The sequence below is a fragment of the Sorex fumeus genome, unplaced genomic scaffold, assembly GCF_029834395.1.
Source record: "Sorex fumeus unplaced genomic scaffold, SorFum_2.1 ptg000122l, whole genome shotgun sequence".
Taxonomy (NCBI): Eukaryota; Metazoa; Chordata; class Mammalia; order Eulipotyphla; family Soricidae; genus Sorex; species Sorex fumeus.
In genome coordinates this window covers 61,290,820-61,309,605 of record NW_026606179.1, presented here as the reverse complement: position 1 = coordinate 61,309,605, position 18,786 = coordinate 61,290,820, and the positions used below count along the sequence as shown (strand labels likewise).

Below are 18,786 nucleotides of genomic sequence, written 5' to 3'. Positions count from 1 at the left end.
AAGTGGACCCGTCTCGATGAAGAGATTTCAGAGCTGATACCTGTAAATCTGTATATATCTATATCTATATACTTAAACCCAGTATATGTATATATGTCGACATATAGAGATAGATATTACAGATACCTATATATCTGTATGCGCTGGAGTGATAGCACAGCGGGTAGGGCATTTGCTTTGCACGTGGCCAACCCTGGTTTGATTCCTCTGCCCCTCTTGGAGAGCCCGGCAAGCTACCGAGAGTATCTCGCCCGCACAGCAAAGCCTGGCAAGCTCCCCATGACGTATTCAATATGCTAAAAACAGTAACAACAAGTCTCACAATTTGTTGTGAGACATTACTGGTGCCCACTCAAGCAAATTGATGAACAATGGGAAGACAGTGCCACAATGCTTCAGTGCTACAATATATGTATATATCTATATCTATGTACTTAAACTCAGTATGTGTATATATGTAGATGTATAGAGATAGATATTGTATATACCTATATATACCTACATATCTCTATACCTGGCGACAGTCTCAACAGTGGGATCTCACTGGTGGAAGTGACAATCAAACACCTGTGATTAGTTCAGCCCTTGGGGAGCCCTTTCTGCACAGCCAGACTTCCTGTCTTGGCCCTGTGTCAAATTCACTGAGCCTGGAAATTGCCAAGAGCTTTGAGATGGTCCATCAGCGTTTAAAGCTTCTCTGCCCAGGTGTAAGCCCCGCTAAATACCAAATTCTCAATCTAGGTTGGGGGTCACTTAACATGTTTTAGTTTTGTTGTTGTTTAGAAAACGGATCTTTCTTTGGGTGCTGGAGAAAGGAAAGCAAGTATTAGCGAAATCCACTATTAAAAAATATTTTGGCGGCCACATCCACTCAGCATTTGCTTTGGGGCCATTGCTGTCTCTCGCCTGATTGAGAGAGAAACAACTCCATCAATAAGCACATCAAGCCCCAAGATGGCCCCAGAAGGATCTAGGCAGAGGATGGTGACCACCGTCATAGAGTCATTTCGCTTACTTACTAATGGTAATCTAGCAAAGTCAAATTTATGAAATCTTTAGCTTAGTAAAAGAGCTGAGAGTTTTCTGTTTCCATTCATAGAAACCAGAGAAAAAAGATAAAATTGGCAGTAAGGACCATTCCGCCGGTTGAAGGTTTCTTTGGCCTGAGTGACACTTCGAGAGAGACTTGACTCCACCTTAACAAGCCACTGAACAGAGTGGGAAGGAGCACATCAGCGGTCAGTTCCCTGAGGAGCTTCCTCACAAGCCCAGGCCAGGTCCAGAGACCGACAGGCCACACAGGGATCTACCCAGTAAGGGGCAAGGAAGGCGGGCGGGCAGAGGCTAAAGTAGTTGGGCCAGACCGCTCTTCTTGGCTCGATTTCTTGAAAGTATGAGACTTCGACCCTGTAAGGTCTAAGATTGCAGCCCTGCATGTACCCAGGGCTGAGCAGAGCCTGTATAAATGCTCCCCTTCCCTTCTTTCTTGTGTGTCTGAGTTTTGAGATAGAAACACTGAATGGACCCCACCCACAGATGAACAGAAAGATTGACTGTTCTCTCATCAGGGGAGGCTGCATTGCAGTCGGCTTTTCTCCTCAGAGACGAGAACCTGCCTCTTGTTGAGGGGTCTCAGCATTTCTAGTTACAAGCCCAGGGCTTTTTTCTCTTGGGAAGAAAGTTTTCTTCACGGACCATGAGAACAAGGACCTTGTCCACCTACTTAAACCTTTCCTCAGGCATCTCGGTGTTGCATAAACATTTTTAAGACATAATTATTTTGAACTTCTCTTGTGCCATGTCACCTCTAATAAGTGCAGCTGAGCCCGCGAACAGAGGTTGTACTGGCCAAGGGTCTCCACGTCCCAGATGAGAGGGAAGATTAAAAAAAAGAGGTTATCACTCCTAAACTTACACTAGAACTCTCTAGAATCTGATTGATGGGAGTAATAAAAGATGGGAGGTCAGGAGCACTTAGAGCGCCTAGCCGGCATGCCTGTGATCACGTGCCCATCCCTCAGGAGCTGGGTGGACGTTTATCTCTGCCAACCTCTGTTCCTGGTTTTGAAAGGAGGCTGGAGGGCAGGGTGGGGCGATGGCTGTGAGTGACCCCCTGTGACCTGCCTCCTGCCTCCGCCCCGGTCACTGGGCACTGCTGTGAGGGAGCCTCAGAGGGCAGGAAAACACGCTCTTAATGAGGGTTTCTGAATGGAGCAGGCACTGCTCTGAGACTCTGGGACTGTGGAGAGGGATGTTCTGAAAACAGGGCAGGTGTGGCCCCCGAGACTATAGGTTGTGAGCCGTTTGCAAGGGTCTTTGCCAAAGACAATCCACGAGAAATGCATTGGCACCATCTGGTCTCGGCAGAGATGCTGGCCCAAGTGCCCTACACCTCTCTGCAGGTGGGCTCAGCTCAGGATCCCTTTTTATTCCCACCCACTCTCAAATTTTCAGTAGTCATTTCAAGCAGAGAGAAAAGGTAAAAGTCAGTCATGCCAGAATGGTAGTTGGGAGCCCAGACCCAGGGAAAAGTGGCCATTCCTGCCAAGGTTGGAGAACTTAACCAAAGTGAGTCTGGGCCGCTATATAGATGTAGATATATATTAGATAGATAGCTATCTATATAGAGATATACTATGTATCTCTCTCTCATATATATATATATATATTTATCCCTCTATATACTTAAACCCAGTATGTGTAAATATGTAGATGTAGAGAGATAGATGTTGTAGATACCTATATATCTCTCTATATACCTATAGCTATATACTTAAACCCAGTATGTGTATATGTGTGTATATATACAGAGATATATGTATATATCTCTATATCTCTATATATCTATATACTCATCGGTTTGAGGTCCTTCATGTTCCCCGAGCGAAGAGATACCATTGGGCTACACTAGCACGCGACAGGGACAAATGGAGACGTTACTGGTGCCCGCTCGAGCAAATCGACGACTAACGGGAAGTTAAGTGATTAAGTGATCTATATACTCAAACCCAGTATGTGTGTATATAGAGAGATAGGTATTGTAGATATATATATATATCTATATACTCAAACCCAGTATGAATACATTGAGAATGTGTGTTTATATGCATGTACCTCTGATTATACAGCATGATGCATGATTAGACTGTGTTATATAAGGTTCTATATATTAAATTCATGTGATCAAACAATATGCATCATTCGAATGTATTTTATCTGACCCTTGGGCAGGGCTATAGCTCTCAGCAAGTTCTGGCTTCACGTGTGGTGTGGCTTCGTGACCTCTGTGACCTCAGTGCTGCCCAGGAGGAAGCCCCAAATCTCCACGAGGCCCAAGAGAAGTGGCTTTTAGCTATTAAGTTTTTCTACAAGATCGGTTATTTTTTGCCCAAGACCTTCAATTAAAATTAATCTTCAGAATATATTTTGTCTTAGATTCCGATCCACAAAGCAATCTGCTATCTACTTAAATTAATGAATCGAAGGTGCCTTTTTGATTTGAACAGTCTCCCGGAGCGAAGGAAGAGTCATAAACATAACAATTTAGTCGTGTGTCAAATGTAACAGCCTAATTCCCCAGTCTGGGCTCCATCCTCAGACCTGCACCATCATTTTCAAGCTATATATTTCCCCCAATTTAGGTAACAGTTAAATGGATACTAATTTCCCTTAATAGTAACCGGGGCTGCTCTTTGCCATGAATGGGGGTGCTGTGTAGGTGAGCACGCGCCCATGGAGCAATCAGGGGCTTCTCTCTGTCACTACAGTAAGCACAGGGATGGGGTCTCTGCTGTGAGGGTGATAACATTGCACGCAGGCAAGGTTGAGATTGTGGACAAAGGCCCATTGGCTCGTGGCCACTGTGGTTCAGAGCGGAGGTCTGGAGACCAGTCTTGCCACAAGGCAAGGAAAGTGAGCTGCAGGTGGCAGCCTCCTTGGGGTGGGGGATTGGGTTGGGGGGCTTTAAAGGAACAGGGCCAAGGGGGCTGGAGCAATAGCACAGCGGATAGGGTGTTTGCCTTGCACGTGGCCAACCCGGGTTTGACTCCCAGCATCCCATATGGTCCCCTGAGCACCGCCAGGGGTGATTCCTGAGTGCAGAACCAGGAGTGATCCAAAAAGCAAAATAAAATAAAATAAAATAAAAATAAAGGAACGGGGCCAAGTCTCATGTGTGCAGACAGGCAGGAGCCTTGGGGTGACGGGGCTGAAATGGGTTTCTCAGGACTCAGGAACGAATGTGCGAATTTTGTTTGGAACAGATACAATGGGGAAAGAGCCTCAATAAGCGGGAAGGTGTCAGCAGCTCGTGGGTGTGTGGGCCAAGAGTCAACAATCAGCTCTCAGCACCAGTTAGGCAGGACGGCTGTCCAGGACACTGCAGCATAGAAATGAGACTGGGCTGGTCGCTGGACTGAAGAGGAGTCTGACCGGGGGGCGGGGTTCGGGGCTTTCAGTGCTGTGAGGTTAGTGAGTCCTAAACATGTGATTAGAGTTGGTGTTGGTGTTGGTGTTGGATGCAGCTAGGTCTGCCTTGAAAACACCCATAGGAACTCAGCCCCGATTCTTTAAGTTCATGGACACGTGCTGGAGGGCACTCATCCTTCCCTCAGAGCACCCGATAACTGGGCCCCCAGACCCTGAAAGTGCCACCCCCGGGCCAGTGACCACAGCAGCTGTCTCGTCTATTGGACCCATAGCTTCGGGCCCATTGGTGACAGGCCTTGTACTTTTATTTTAAACACCGAAGGGAAAAACAACCATTTCTCACAACCTGCTTCTCACTCTGATTGCTCTCTTACTTTCATGTTTGGGAACTATTTCCAGCCTCATTCTTGAAAGAGAATTAGGAGCCAAAATAATGTCTTTAAAATTGTGTGTTTGCTGTGATGATGATCAACCAAGATAAACAAGCCTTACATTTTGCTTTTCCAGTTCTTGTCATAACTTTCTCTATTTTTTCCTTGGGATATTTTTTCATCACCAGGAATAAAAGGAAAATATAATTTTTTTTTGCATTGAAATGAGTTGATTAAGAGGCCAGAGCATTGACTTCCAGTTAGGATGTGTAAATGGTGTGTAACTCACTTTCAAATCCTACCAGGCCGTCTAGAGTGTTTTCAGTGGGCCCATCCGGAAATAAGAAACTCGGGGGGCTTTAGTGCTTCATATGGAGTGGAGCTAAGGAGCGTGGTTGCGATGACTCATGGTGCCCCTGATACTGGCAGGCACAGAGGACTGGAAGGTCACATCTGTCTGCTCCATGGACTGAGTCTCACTTCTAGATGGGCTCTGGCAGTCTTGGATGGACTCTGCACTGGGCTTGGACAGCCACACCCAGCGGGGCTCAAGGTTCACTCCTGTCTCTGTGTTCAGGGATCACTCCTGGTGGGTTAGAGGTCCATGTGGTGTCCCAGGGATTGAATCGGGTCAGTTGCTTGCAAAGTGAACACTCTCCCTGCTGACTCCTTTCTGTCCTGGGCACCTTTCGAGAGGCTCTGAGGATACTGAAACCTGCACACAACCTCTCTGAGGTTGAGGCTGTGACCCAGAGCCCTGAAACAGAGGCCTGAGCTCCAAATTCCCAAAAGGATGGCGTTCTTGGGGTCCCTGCAGGGGTATCCCGAGCTCGGGAGGACAGGGACAAATAGTGATGGAGTGCCAAGTGGGGCGAGTCAGGCAGGGTCTGTGGTCACTGTGGAGGAAAAGCGCCCAACTGGCCCACGGGGACAGGACTGTTGGGAAGTGTCCTGGTAGATGGAAGTGTTAGTGGGTCCCGAAGAACTGAAGCTATTGGTCAGTCTGGGTGGGTTCCTGGGGCAGTGGGGAGAGTGACCAGGACAGAAGCATGCTGAAGCGGACAGAGAGAGAAGCAGATTCGGGAACTCATGGCTGGTCTGGGGTGTGTGAGTGGGGAGCTCCCTGGATGTGGAGAGAGTACAGAGAGAGACCCCCCTGCATCCTGCTCGCCGTCACCAAACAGCCAGACATCCCAAGTGAGCACTGGCTGCAGAGAGAAGGCAGGAGGCAGGGAGGGGAGAGGAGGGCGGGATGGGGGGCGAGGAGAAGGACCAGGAGATCCCAGGCCCTGGCAGGAAGTCGAGCTTGGAATGTCCAAAAGAGGCTGGAAGCACACATAGGAGCCGGGGCACGAGGTGGACGGAGGCGGATAGAGCGGACTCTGGTGGGGGTGACCATCCTCGGGTAGGGGACAGGGACCAGGGGAGGTGACTGCCCTGTAGCAGCTCAAAACACTTAGGCATCAAAGAGGTTCAGGCTTGGGAGGGCCGCAGGACAGCCCGGCTAGAGCACAGAGACCTTTCCAAACTTCGGTGTGGACTGCAGAGAAGACCTCAGAGGGCCAGGAGGGAGGGCAGGTTCGCAGGCAGCTGGGGACCCTGGACACTAACGTCCCCCTTTATACCCAGAGCCAAGACTCCCCAGTCTCGGGAGGAGTTAGGAGGCACATTCAAGGGACATTCCCAAAGTGGCCACATTCAAGGGACATTCCTTCCCCTGATTCTTCCAGGGAAGTCAGAATCCCTATGATAATTACAGTCGGGAGTTGCACGCGTTCACTCAGAAGAAGGGAATAAACAGACACAAAAGGGGCTTTGCTTTTGGCCCAGCATGAAAGCCAGGCTGACGAGCCCTGTTTACACAGCAGGTAAGGACGAGTCTGCAGGATGTAGGAAGAATGAGCTTCAGAGATCATTCCTTCAGAAATATCTGAAGTCCTACAGCGAGGTAAACATACAGACACACAGACACACACACACACACACACACACACACACACACCTACACGCACACACATGCACACACACGCAAACACATGCACACACACGCACATACATGCACACACACGCACGCATACACACACATGCACACGCATACACCAACAAACACACAGACAAAAACAAGAGATCAGCAGTCCCACGGCTCATCGCTGCCCAGCAGTAGAGGGTGAGGAGAGAGGGTGGACATGGCAATCCCAATTCCACCCAGGCACACGTCCACGAGCTGTGTTCCGCGGTCCCCATCGCGTGTCCATGGGGCATACGTGGTGACCCCGGCCTTCATCCCAGCAGTCCCTGCCCGCCAGAACACAAAATACTCCATGTACCCGGGCTCCAGGCAGCTCATATAGAACGGCAGCAACTGAGGGAGAGGGACATTGGTGGGGGGTTGTCGGCACTTTGGAGGGTTTTTGGAGTGCTGGAAAGTGTATGTCATACCAGAGGCTTGAACACTAGCACACCTAAGCCTCTACAAGGGACAGAAGTGGCCGAGGCTGGCCATGGCTCTCCTCCCTGCTGTTCCCGGGGTGAGGAGTGAATGTGACGAGTGCCTGGTCCCACAGCCATAGCCTGGGGAACTAAGTGTGACGCCAATGCCCGGCTCACTTTTGGTCGCCCCCTCTCCTGCCAGTGCCTGCCCTGAGTGGACACCCAAGTTCTTGTGGTCCCAGAATGCTCCTAGGAGCCCGCCACGTAGCACAGCCAATCCCGACTGACTGTCCACCCCTTTCCTGACCAGCCGCCTCCACCCTCCCAGGCTCTGGGCTCCGTGGACACGGTCTTTTCTCGGCCACTCCTCCACTCTTCTGACCCTTCCCTCTGTCCACCACACCTGTCTCACACACTCACCTCTGAACCGTGGCCAGTGGCTTCCGTCACAGGGGCTTGAGGCAGGGGACAAGCTCCCAGGAAGCCTGTGGCAGGTGGAGGGTGGGTGATTCCCCCCCGCCCACAAGTTTCAAGCCAAGGGTTGTGTCTGGCCATGGTTCACTCCTCTGCAAAGAAGGGATACCTGCCATTCTAGGGGTGTTACAGGAAACACAGGTTTCAGCCCACCAGGAGCACACATCTAAGTGTCCCCCGAGATGTTCTCCAGCCTCTGTGCCTCGGTCCCCCCTCTGTGAGGCCAGCGTCCCTGGGGCTGGTCCCTAGCTCCTTTGTTGTCCTTCCCATCTCTCTCTCTCCCCCTTGTCTGGGGCTGGCTGGGGCTTTTTCATCGTGCACACACCTGGGAAGCTCCACAAGACCGATTCCCAAAACTCACAAAATGGCTGGGCTGGGCACTGTGCGGCCCATCCTGCAGGGGTCTGAGCTTTGTGAGAAGCAAACAATGGCGGCAAATGAGAAGAGAAGTCCGGGAAGGGAAGGGGCGTCGTCTCTCTGGGTCCCCCAGAGCCGGGTCCCCGTGCATACCTCCCACCCCCACTCCCCATTTGTCCTGCAAACGCCGCATCTCTTCTGCCCGCCACGGGCCAGTGTGGCCTGAGACGTGCCCAGAATCCCAGTCACATCTGTTCCAGACTACAGATAAGCCAGCAGCCAAGGCAAGCTCTGTCTGTCCACGCACTCTCGCCCCGGCACCCCCACAAGGGCCGTTGTGGCCCCTGCGCGCCCCCAGGAACGCTTGTTGCCGCACACTCCGGCTACTGTGGGTTTCCACCAGGTCATGCATCTCCCACAACAGAGGGAGGGAGGGCCGGGGCCGAGCCCGGAGCTGGAATCACAGCAGGAGAAGGACTCTGTGCTGCCACATGTGTGCTGGCATGGAGTCGGCTCTCTCTGAATCACCTGTCCCCGGAGGATCATTTCTCAGCTTCTTCACCCCCAGCATTTTTCAGAGTGGGTTGTGATTTGCAACAACAGAACCATGACCAACAACCAACCAACATTGCTTGCCCACTTCAGACACACTCTCACACACACTCACACACTCACATTCACGCATACACTCACACATACACTCACACACACTCACGAATACACTGACACACATTCACACTCACACACACTCACACAGACACTCATACACTCAGACACACTCACATACACACGCCCTCACACACACTCGCATTCACACAGACACACTCACACACTCAGACGCACACACGCCCTGACACACTCACAGTCACAATCACACAGACACACAGACACACCCACACACTCACATACACTCACACACACTCACATTCACACTCATACACACACTTATATACTCACATACACACACTCACACACACACTCACACACTCACACACACACACACACACACAGCGGCGCTCCTGCTCAGACCCTCTGGCCCCAGTCAGCACAGTACCTGCGAGGAGCCCTGGATCTCTCTCCCGCCGACAATCACGAGCTCTGCCATGTCCTCTGCGTGGGGCGTCCGGGCATGGACGAACAGAGTCTTGCCCACGGCAGTCACATTCTTCAGGGCCACCAAGCCGCCCTCACTGTTCACCCTGAAGTACGGGCTGGAGACCTCATAGTGGAGCCCGTTGTTGCCCTTGCAGTCACTGAAGGTCACTGGACAAAGAGAACAGAAAGGAACAGAAGATGTGACCAGATCCAGCGGATTTGACTCGCCACTTTATGTGGCTTCCTGCTCCCCTCTGCAGGTCCACGAATTACCACGCCTTGGCCAGCGGCACTACCAGAGAACCCGTGGCTGACCACACCATGTCCTGAGGCACTGCTAGAGGGCTCCATGATTTTGGCTCTGCCCCGATCCTCAGTCAAATCCCTGCTCACCTTCCGTGTCCAGCAAGGTGCACACGGAGACAAGCGGGGCCAGGCTGAGTGGCAGCTGGAGTGACAGGCCGGACACGCAGGGTGGCATGCAGGGCTGTGACCTAACCTATGTGTGCCAGGGTGTGCATCCCCCCCCGAGAAGGCTGAGGTCACGTGTGGGTTGAGTTCCTGTGCAGAGCAGAACTTCCTGGCGCATCTGAACACACTGGACCCCTATCCTAGAAGCTTGTGGTTCCTTGTTCTGGGCTCCCACTGGTGCTTAGGAAAGAGCGAGGAGAGCCCAGGGGTGGGTGAAGCATTCGCCTTGCGTGCCGCCAACCCTGGCTTGATTCTTGGCATCGCATTTGGTTCCCTAAGCCTGAGAGTGAACCCCGAGGACAGGGAATGGAGTAGACCCTGGGGACCACCAGGGGTGGCCCAACAACCACTTCTGCAAAATAAGGAAATGGATAAATGAGAGCAGCAAGAAATTCCTGGCAAATTCTCCATTCAGAGAGCCCGAGGTGGACCATTGGGGGTGGCCGTGACTGCAGTGCCCAGCTGAGGCTGAGTCTTGGTTGGGTGTTTCTCACAGCGGCAGTGGCCACCCGAAAAGGAGCCCACAGGACCGGGGACCCTGCCTTTGGGAGCCATGCTTGGGCTCCACCTTGGGCCCCCGGTTTGGTGGGACACACCCCAGCCCAGCTCTCTGCCTCACCACTGCGTCCCTGGCTCCTAGTTTCCCAGCCCTGCCCCTGCCTTGGTGCTTCCTGCGTGCGCGCTCACCCGCCCACTAACCCTCACACTGGCGCTTCCCGGGGATGTGTGAACCAGCAGCTCACAGACTGATGGATTTCCAGATGCGCCCCGTGTCTGCTCCCTAAACACAAGGCATTGCTTTCTGGCGCCCTTTCCACTTTGTTGCGTGGAAGGTGCAGGCCTGCCCCTTACATCTTCGTTTATTTCTGACACCTGTGATCAATTCCGGAGCAGCCTGCAGACAGTGGCCCTTCCTCAAGGCTGCATGAGCCCTGCAGAGAAACGTTTCAACACCAGACCTGCACTCTCCAGCCTGAGATTCTGCTGTAAGTGGACTGGGCTGGAGTCCAGAGGAAGCTGCTGGACCCAGGACCAACAGCGACACGTCCACTAGCTCCGTGTCCAGGCCTGGCGCGGAGAAGAGGAGGCCGGGGCCTTGCTGGCCTGCTGCCCCAGTGCCCACGGTAGGTTCCATGGAAGCTTCTTCAATCTCCCTCTGCCAGCCTGGCTCTATGTGGGAGCGAGTCATCTGGGGAGGACCTGCCCAACCCCTTTAAAGCCTCTTTGTCTTCACTGGAAAAGTGTAAAGTAAAAGTAAAGGCCCTCCCGTTGATCATCCATTTGCTCGAGTGGGCCCAGTAACGTCTCCATTGGAGACTTTGCTGTTACTGTGTCTGGCATATCGAATACGTCACGGGGAGCTTGCCAGGCTCTGCCGTGCGGGCGAGATACTCTCGGTAGCTTGCCGTGCTCTCCGAGAGGGGCAGAGGAATCGAACTCGTGTCGGCCATGTTGGCTGTGTGCAAGGCAAACGCCTTACCGCTGTGCTATCGCTCCGCATCCTCGGAAACAGAGTTCTTTTTGTTTTGGCGGCTATTGCTCTGGGCTTGCTCTTCTCGAGCGGGGGGATCCCAGATGGTGCTCGCACCCTGCCTGTTGCTCTCTCTCCTCTCTCCATCCCAATCCCGCAGTTTTACCAGGAATGTGAGTTCCCAGCACGCTGACAGCCCCCGTGTTCTTCATGGGACCCTGCCTCAGCCTTCCCCCATCTCTCCTGAGCCTGGGCACGAAGGAAGCAGCTGTTTCCTTCACCCGAACAGATTCCCTCTCCTGGCAGGGTTTTACCTGCCTCCTGAGCCCCACCACCTCTTTCTAGTCAGGTACCGCATGCCTGCGGCCTGCTGTTGCCATGGAGACGGTTACCAGCGGCATCTCTACCAAGGCTAAAGGAGGGGGATGTTTGGGAGCCAGCCTGGTCCCTCTCTGAGTCCTCCCACTTCTCCTGGCAAAGCCTTCCTGTCGCCTGTGAGGCCGCGAAGGGAGACGCACCAAAGGAGTGAATATCATATCACAATATGATAACACCCTGTTTGATGGACTCCAGGAACGGCGGTCCAACAGTGCTCAAAGGGCCTGTTCATAAGAAGCACTTCCTACAATCTCAGCTAACTCTTTCCCTGTAGGAGAGATGCTGCCTGGAAAATTCGACATTCATAAGGGCAAAGAATCTTTACATTGTCCCTCCAAGATGGGATTTTGCTTCCTGAGAAATCAAGAGGAAGATGGAGGCTGATAGAAAAGACCATGGTCCTTGGGGAATCCCACCCTCTCCCACCTTCCAGATTCCCAATGCCCGACCCACCCTTTACTTCAGTTTTCTTTAAATGGCCTCACACGATTTTATTTGTACAGCTGTTGGAACATAATTAAAACAAAGGTGTTAAAAAAAACACACTTGTCCTTGTATGCACTCAAAAAGCTGTGATGAGTAGCTCAGGCTTGGAAATGTTGGGTTGGGTGATCTTCGTGTCCCTTCAGAACCTCATTTATCCAAACTCATGCCTGGCTCTACCTACGCAGGCTTATAGTTTAGAAGGACTCAGATCTCATTCCCAACAGTTATCTGCTATGATCTAGGGGGACTTCTGTTTTTTGAAATGCTGCATCTCGAATAAATAGCACTGGCCGGAGAAAGATGCCACCCCTCGAGAAGACAGAAACCCAGACTTCTCCAGTGAGAGCAAGTTTAGCACAAGGTTTCTAAATCATGGCTATGAAAATACAATGAATATTTAATCAAATCACAAATAGTCACCACACTCTTCATTTCTTCTTCCTGAAGGAAAAAAAAAAACTTTTCTCCAATGACAATCTCGCCTCAAGTCTCCTGCTGAAGTTACAGCTGAGGGTGTTCGCTACATCACCGTCCCAGCTGCTAACTTCCCTGCTGCAACGCCAAGGACCACTCACTTTATTAAACAGAGATGGATCCAATTTACAGAGTTTCTGGGGGCAGAATTCCAAGGCCAGATTGGGGTGAAACGGAACATTTTATACCTATCAATTAAAAAAAAGGTGTTTCTATAGAAACAGCCTCCTAAATAGCTCAGAAGGACTTGAGAAGGATCATTGAAAGGAAACATTCTAAGAAACAATCACACTTGTGAACAAATATTCCAAACCTCTCTCTGCGGGGCGAAGGGAGTACCTGTACTACTCTAAACCTAGGAAGGGCGGCCTCCCGTGGCTTATAGCTGTGGCATTTAAAATAGCCTCTGGAAAGAAAAAAAAATATCTACGCATAATATACTGTACATGGGGATTTATTGGAATCAATTGCACAACATCATTCTTTGAGATAATCTTTGAACACCCCGGGAGCAGGAAGGGGAAGCGAATGCTCCCCACTGGCGGGAGAATGCAAATGAGACCAGTGGCACCACTCAGAGTTTCAATTAGGCTTTCAGCGTGTTTCCACTCAAAATGTCCTCTGGGCTTAATGCAAATGTCACAAAAAGACAAACTTTAGCTGGGAGACAAAACCACAATTGAAACGGGAAGGTTGGCATGTGAATTAAGGGGCTTAATCTTCCCGACCTTGATTTTATGCTTTTCTCTCTTTTTCTTTGGAATATGGTTCTGGGGGGATGAACATCCAAAAAAAGGCAGAGATTTCTTACCATCTAGAAAAGATGTGAGGGAGCAAATTAAGCTGTGTTATGATCCCGGGAAATAGGAAAATGCAGATGGATTGAAATTTATCTGCACAATGTGGTGCGGCTGGGCTTCCGGAGATAACTTGGAGCCAATAGATGAAATTGGTGCCATTCTCGTGAGTGCTCTGGGGTCAGGCTGGGACGCGTGTGCTCACAATGGAGACGGGCAAGTGATCTGGAAGCTTCTGTGATTCACAGAGCATGTCCATGCTGGGCGGGGGGGGGGTTGGGGGGGAGACTCGGTTCCCATAGAGTATCTGCTCTCTGTAGCTCTTTAGGGCTGTGACGACCACCTCCCCCCCCCCCCCCACACACACAACAGGGGCAGTAATCCTGTCTGTGGGCTGTATGCAGCTCATACAATAGTAGGGCTGTATGTTGGCTCTCCAAAGGTCCTGATCTGAGCTGTAGCAATAGCCCATCCCGTTGGTGCAACTGTTCTAACATAAGGGCCCTCAACTGTCTTGCAAGAGATGGTGCCCCAGTGCCAGAGCATAAACTGGTCACCCCCATGTCCCTGATGTCCTACTAGCATCCTGGGCCTTCCGCCCTAGTTAGTGAGGCAGAATTCAACGGCTCCATCAGCAGGAAGGACATTCACATGGGTTGCTCTGCAAAGTCTTTGCTGGGGCGTGGAAGGCAAAGGCTTTCTGACAATTAATGCAGCGCTCAGTTCTTCAGCCTCAGATGGCCTCTCTCCAGGACACAGACCATCCCTTAATTGCTTTTCACATCCCTCAGTACCCCACTGGTGTCTCTAGGCACAAACTTCCTTTGAAAGCACTCACGGGCTCCAGAGCCCCCTTGACTTGGCCAGATGAAAGAGACGAAAAGCATTCCCTCCATTTTCCCTAAACCGCTTTATTTCTCAAGCGCATGCGTCAATCAAATTTTCATTCACACATTCAGCCTCATCCCCTGCTTTGGGTCAGCTCCCCGAGGACACTCCCTCCAGCCTGGTTGGCCTCTGCTGCTGTTGCCTGAGCCCTCGACACTCAAACCCCACAGCCTCGGTGAATTGGAGTCAGTACTTCCATCCACAGAGCAGCTAGATGGCTCGGGGCCGCTACCTCACCCCAACGGATGAACCCAACACCCCGTGTCACCCCCAAAGTCTGGGGAGGTTGGCTGTGTGCAGAATGCACATAAAATGGGCTGTTTACCGGCTCGCGCATCAATTCTGTGATCAAAACAGAGTCTGAACTCTGCCAGGTCATCATCATGAATGAGCCCATCAAGGGAGCTTCAGCACAAACCTATTTTTGCCTTGTAAACCCTCAAGGGCTTCCTCTTGGAAAGACACAGAGCTCACATCTGCTTGCAGTGGGGTTTTCTCTGCCTACTATTAAAAACTGCTAGCTCTGAATCTCGACTTTCCTGTCAAGGTCTGACATTTTCCTCTTGCAACGGTTTCTTTAAATCACGGAGGGTTGTTTTCTTTTAAAAAATTTGCTGGGCACTGTCTATTCCGGGATGGTTACAATCACTATGAATCTGTATTTCAAATTAGAATGACTTTAAATGGCATAGCGCCCGACACAGTACATACTCAACCCTGCCTGTTTGTGGAATGAATAAATAGATCTGCAACTTGGCAGCTAAGCAAATTTGAAACTTCCCAAACAAAACTGAGAATGATGGCCCCAAACGCATGTGAAAATGTGAGTACGTTTGATTTGAGAATCACCCGATCAGCAAAACAGAAGTCGCAGATTTGAAAACACGACGAATCACCAAGTTTGGGATTCACAGAGATCCCTACTCAGAGTTCTCCAGCACCAAACGGCCTTACTCACAGCCCCTGGTTTCTTATTATCGAGTAATTGTGTGCACACCTCTCCCTCCCTATTAGAATGTGTAAGGGGAAGTAGCAACAAGAGGGATGAGCTCTGCTGGGTGTTTTCCAATGGTTGCCCTGGTCTCTGTCTGGACACTTGGAGCAGAGTATCCAGGCTGACCTGAGGCTGAAAGTCAGCCTTAGTTGTGGTTGTGACGTGTGGGGTGCCCTGGAAGTTCTGTTATTTCTCAAGTTAGTGCCCAGCTCCGACAGGGAGGAAGGCACCTTTCAGGTGAATGACTCTGCAGATTCTCTTCGGGAGATGCAGGCCTGGAGAGCAAATGGACAGAGGACGCATCTCGGTATTCCTAGTCCTGTCCAGCTACTCAGGGAAGAACGAGGCTCTCCCACAAGTTCAAAGATGCATAAAGCGCAGATGTCTTGGTTGACTTCCTTCCCTCTGAATAACTGTTAGTGTCAGTGGTGGCTTGGTCATTCCATTCCTAAATGGAACACAGCCTGATTTTGCTCTGGTGCAACTAAGGCCAGAGCTACTAAATGTGTATTTGGGGCATGTTTGGGTGCTCATGGCTTTTAGGGTCCTAGGGAGGCATTTGAAAAGCAGCCTTTACACTGGTGGGCAAATGAGAGGCACTTTTGCTCTGAGCTTCCCAGGAACGTTAGTCAAAAAAGAGGCAATGGAGGTAGACAGATAGTACAGCGAGTAAGGTGCTTGCTCTGCATGCGGCCAATTCAGGTTTGATCCCTGGCATCCCATATGAGCATTACCAGGAGTGATTCTTGAGTATAGAGCCAGGAGTAATCCCTGAGCATCACTGGGTATGAGGGTATGCCAAAATGAAAAAACAGCAACAAAAACGAGACCAGAAGGGGAATTTCTGGGAGGGAAATCTGAATTCCTGTGAGATTCCCGGGAGTTTTCTAGAAATAACTGAAATAAAACCCAAGGGAGGCAGGTAGGATGAAGTTCCAGAAATGTGCTGGTGTGGTGAAAAATTAATGTCTGTATGACCTCACAGTTACCCAAGGGTTGGAAAAGGCTGAGGAAATTTATGCTACAATTTGAAAGCACTAGTTTTTTTTCTGGATGAAATAATTGCATTGCCACTAGATAATTTTCAGTAGAACGTGAATGATTACTCAGTAGGAATATTATGAACACTAGCTTTTAAAAATCATGAACTTGTGTTATTCAAAATCTCAATGTGTTCACTCAAAACCTGCTAAAGCATTGTTTGTTCAGCTAAAAGGTGTAAAAGAAACAGCAATGAGGGTTAAACACCAAGAATAAAGTGGGGTAAGACATACTATCTCTCTCCGTGACACTCAGAGTCTAGAATGTCAGCCACATAATCATTTGGGGGCTTCCCGTGAAAGGATAGGTTCCATGTCATCATTGGGTCAAAGATCAAACAAGCATCATAAGGTAGAAGTTACAAGCACTCAGGAGAAAGTTGGCCAGTGAGTATGAATTATTAGAAGTATCCAAGGTGAAGGATTATCAACAAGTTTATCTCATTTTTGCCAAGGAGTTGTGTTCTCTAAAAAGTGCCTTGAAAGCAAATTTCTGTATAAATTTTCTACATTTTATTATACAATTTAATGTTTTCTTCCAGACAATGTTTTGGCCTTAAGTCATAATTAAATCACAGTTAAGAGTGTAGAAACACATTAGAAACGTTTGAAGGGATAAATTGACTTTGGGGGTAAAACCTAATGTTAATCTATAACCAAACACTAAAAGTATGAAAATCATGCAGGCAAACTTTTAGATTGGTTGCGAAGCTTCGAAGCTCTAGTTCAAATAGTGTTCATCTCCAATGTGCAAAGGTAAGCATCATGGTCTAGTTTGGACTCAGTCTCTTTCCAAAACTCCCTAGGAAGATCAACTGTTCTCTCACTAAACTCCCAGAGAAGTTGTGACTTTCAGAAAGAATGAAGAAGGTTTGGGGAGGCAGGTAGAAATGGAGCAGCAATAAGAACCCAACATGTGGAAAGAAATTAAAATATCAAAGTAAGCAAACAAACAAAAATCCTGCAAAGCAAGTCTTTGGGGAACACACTTTGAATCAGCATCTGACTCACAGTTAATGAAATAGATGAGTAGAGTGCTACTGAGAATACAGACGGCTCAGTTCTCGCTCCTAGCGCACTTGTAATCGAGAATTTGAAGCAGTGCTTAGTAAACAATGACCTGGAAACATCACCAAATCTGGAGCGAAAACTAAGTTCTGGGAAAGGAGAAAACCTACTATTAAGATTTTTAACACAGCATTGGAAAACAGATGGTATCAAAATGTAATAAATACTGTCTTACCCCATCTTTAAACAGTATCTCAGCTGTTTTACAGAAAAGGGAATAAAGGGACCTGGAGAGGTTGAGTTCTCACTGGACACAGGTTAGCGATGAAAGTGGGGTTCTAACCCTGAGCTGCCAAGAGTTCTCAATAGACACAGGTTAGTGATGGAAGTGGGGGTCTAACCCAGTCTTGCCAACACCCGACCTTTCACAGTACCATCCTATGTCTTAATTACTAAACTTAAACTTTATCCAAAAATTAGCTTTCAGGGAGATTTTTTTGACGTATTAAACCAATCTTCATTGTTTTAGAATCCCAAGATAGATATTATTACATATATTTTTAAGAGTTCCGACCCTTTTGAATCAAAAAAAAAAAAGAAAAGAAAAAAGAAAAAGAAAATCAGATTGGCCAGTATTCAAATTTTGTGACATGCTGAAGTGTGTTTTATGACTCTCTGAGCACTCTACCCAAGGCACCTTTTCACACTAGTTAGCTCTAATTCAGAGAGTTTTGATGATTGTGGGCTCAAGAATACAAGGGGCCCTGTCCATAGGCACACACACCGGGAAATGCACAAAGGATTCCTGGATGGTCAAGTCACTACAAAACCACAGTGGCGCCGATGAGTCAGGAGTGACAGTCAGTCTTTACACACTTGGTGATTGTGAAAAATTCCTATATGTCAGGAAGTGGACCAAACAATACACTCCTTTAATTCTCCAGCTGTTTCATGAATGCAGTATTTGATAATTAAGACATGGTTAAGAAAATGTGATCAGGCCACACATCTGGAAGTGGCAGAGCAGAGCTGTGACTTTTGTCAAGGATCGTAGGGTCCTGTCCCTGGGGTATTGCCTGGGAGCACTGGGAGAGGCAGGAAAGGAACCTGCCTGTGTCTGAACGAGTTGAACGAGTAAAGACTGAGTCGTGGAATTTTGGACAATGGGCTTAACTCCCATGGGGGGGACATCTGGCAAGCTCAGAGTCAGACTTGGAACACACAGGCGCTGAAGGAGGCCCAGGGAAGCCCAACTCTGAGCGGACCCAGCTCTTCATGCAACCCCAGAACATCTGAAACATCGCCAAGAGCTGTAACTAAGGCTTCTTTGAAGGATGGTAGCAGAAGATCTCCGTGTGGGATCTGCTATTTTAAGCTGACTGGAAAATTTATTTTACTGTGTGTGTGTGTGTGTGTGTGTGTGTGTGTGTGTGTATGTAGGGGGGCAAGGGACTGAGGGGTGCAGCAATGCTCAGGGATTACTCCTGGCTCTGTGCTGAGGAATCACTCCTGGTGGTGCTTGGGGGGACCATATGGGATGCTGTGGATCGAACTCGGGTCGGCAGCATGCAAGGCAAATGCTCTAGTCACTGTGCTGTTGCTCGGCCCAACTGGTCGTATCTTT

The 18,786-nt window shown here is 49.5% G+C and overlaps 1 protein-coding gene across 1 annotated transcript in view; it reads right to left on the bottom strand.

Moving 5' to 3' along the window:
- The window catches only part of CDH13 (cadherin 13), a 1,034,759-nt gene that overhangs the window by 667,509 nt on the left and 348,464 nt on the right, over positions 1-18,786 (bottom strand). Inside the window, exon 3 of the mRNA XM_056135632.1 lies at positions 9,115-9,323. Coding sequence (XP_055991607.1) covers positions 9,115-9,323 — 209 coding nt within the window. The remainder of the gene's footprint in view (positions 1-9,114; positions 9,324-18,786) is intronic.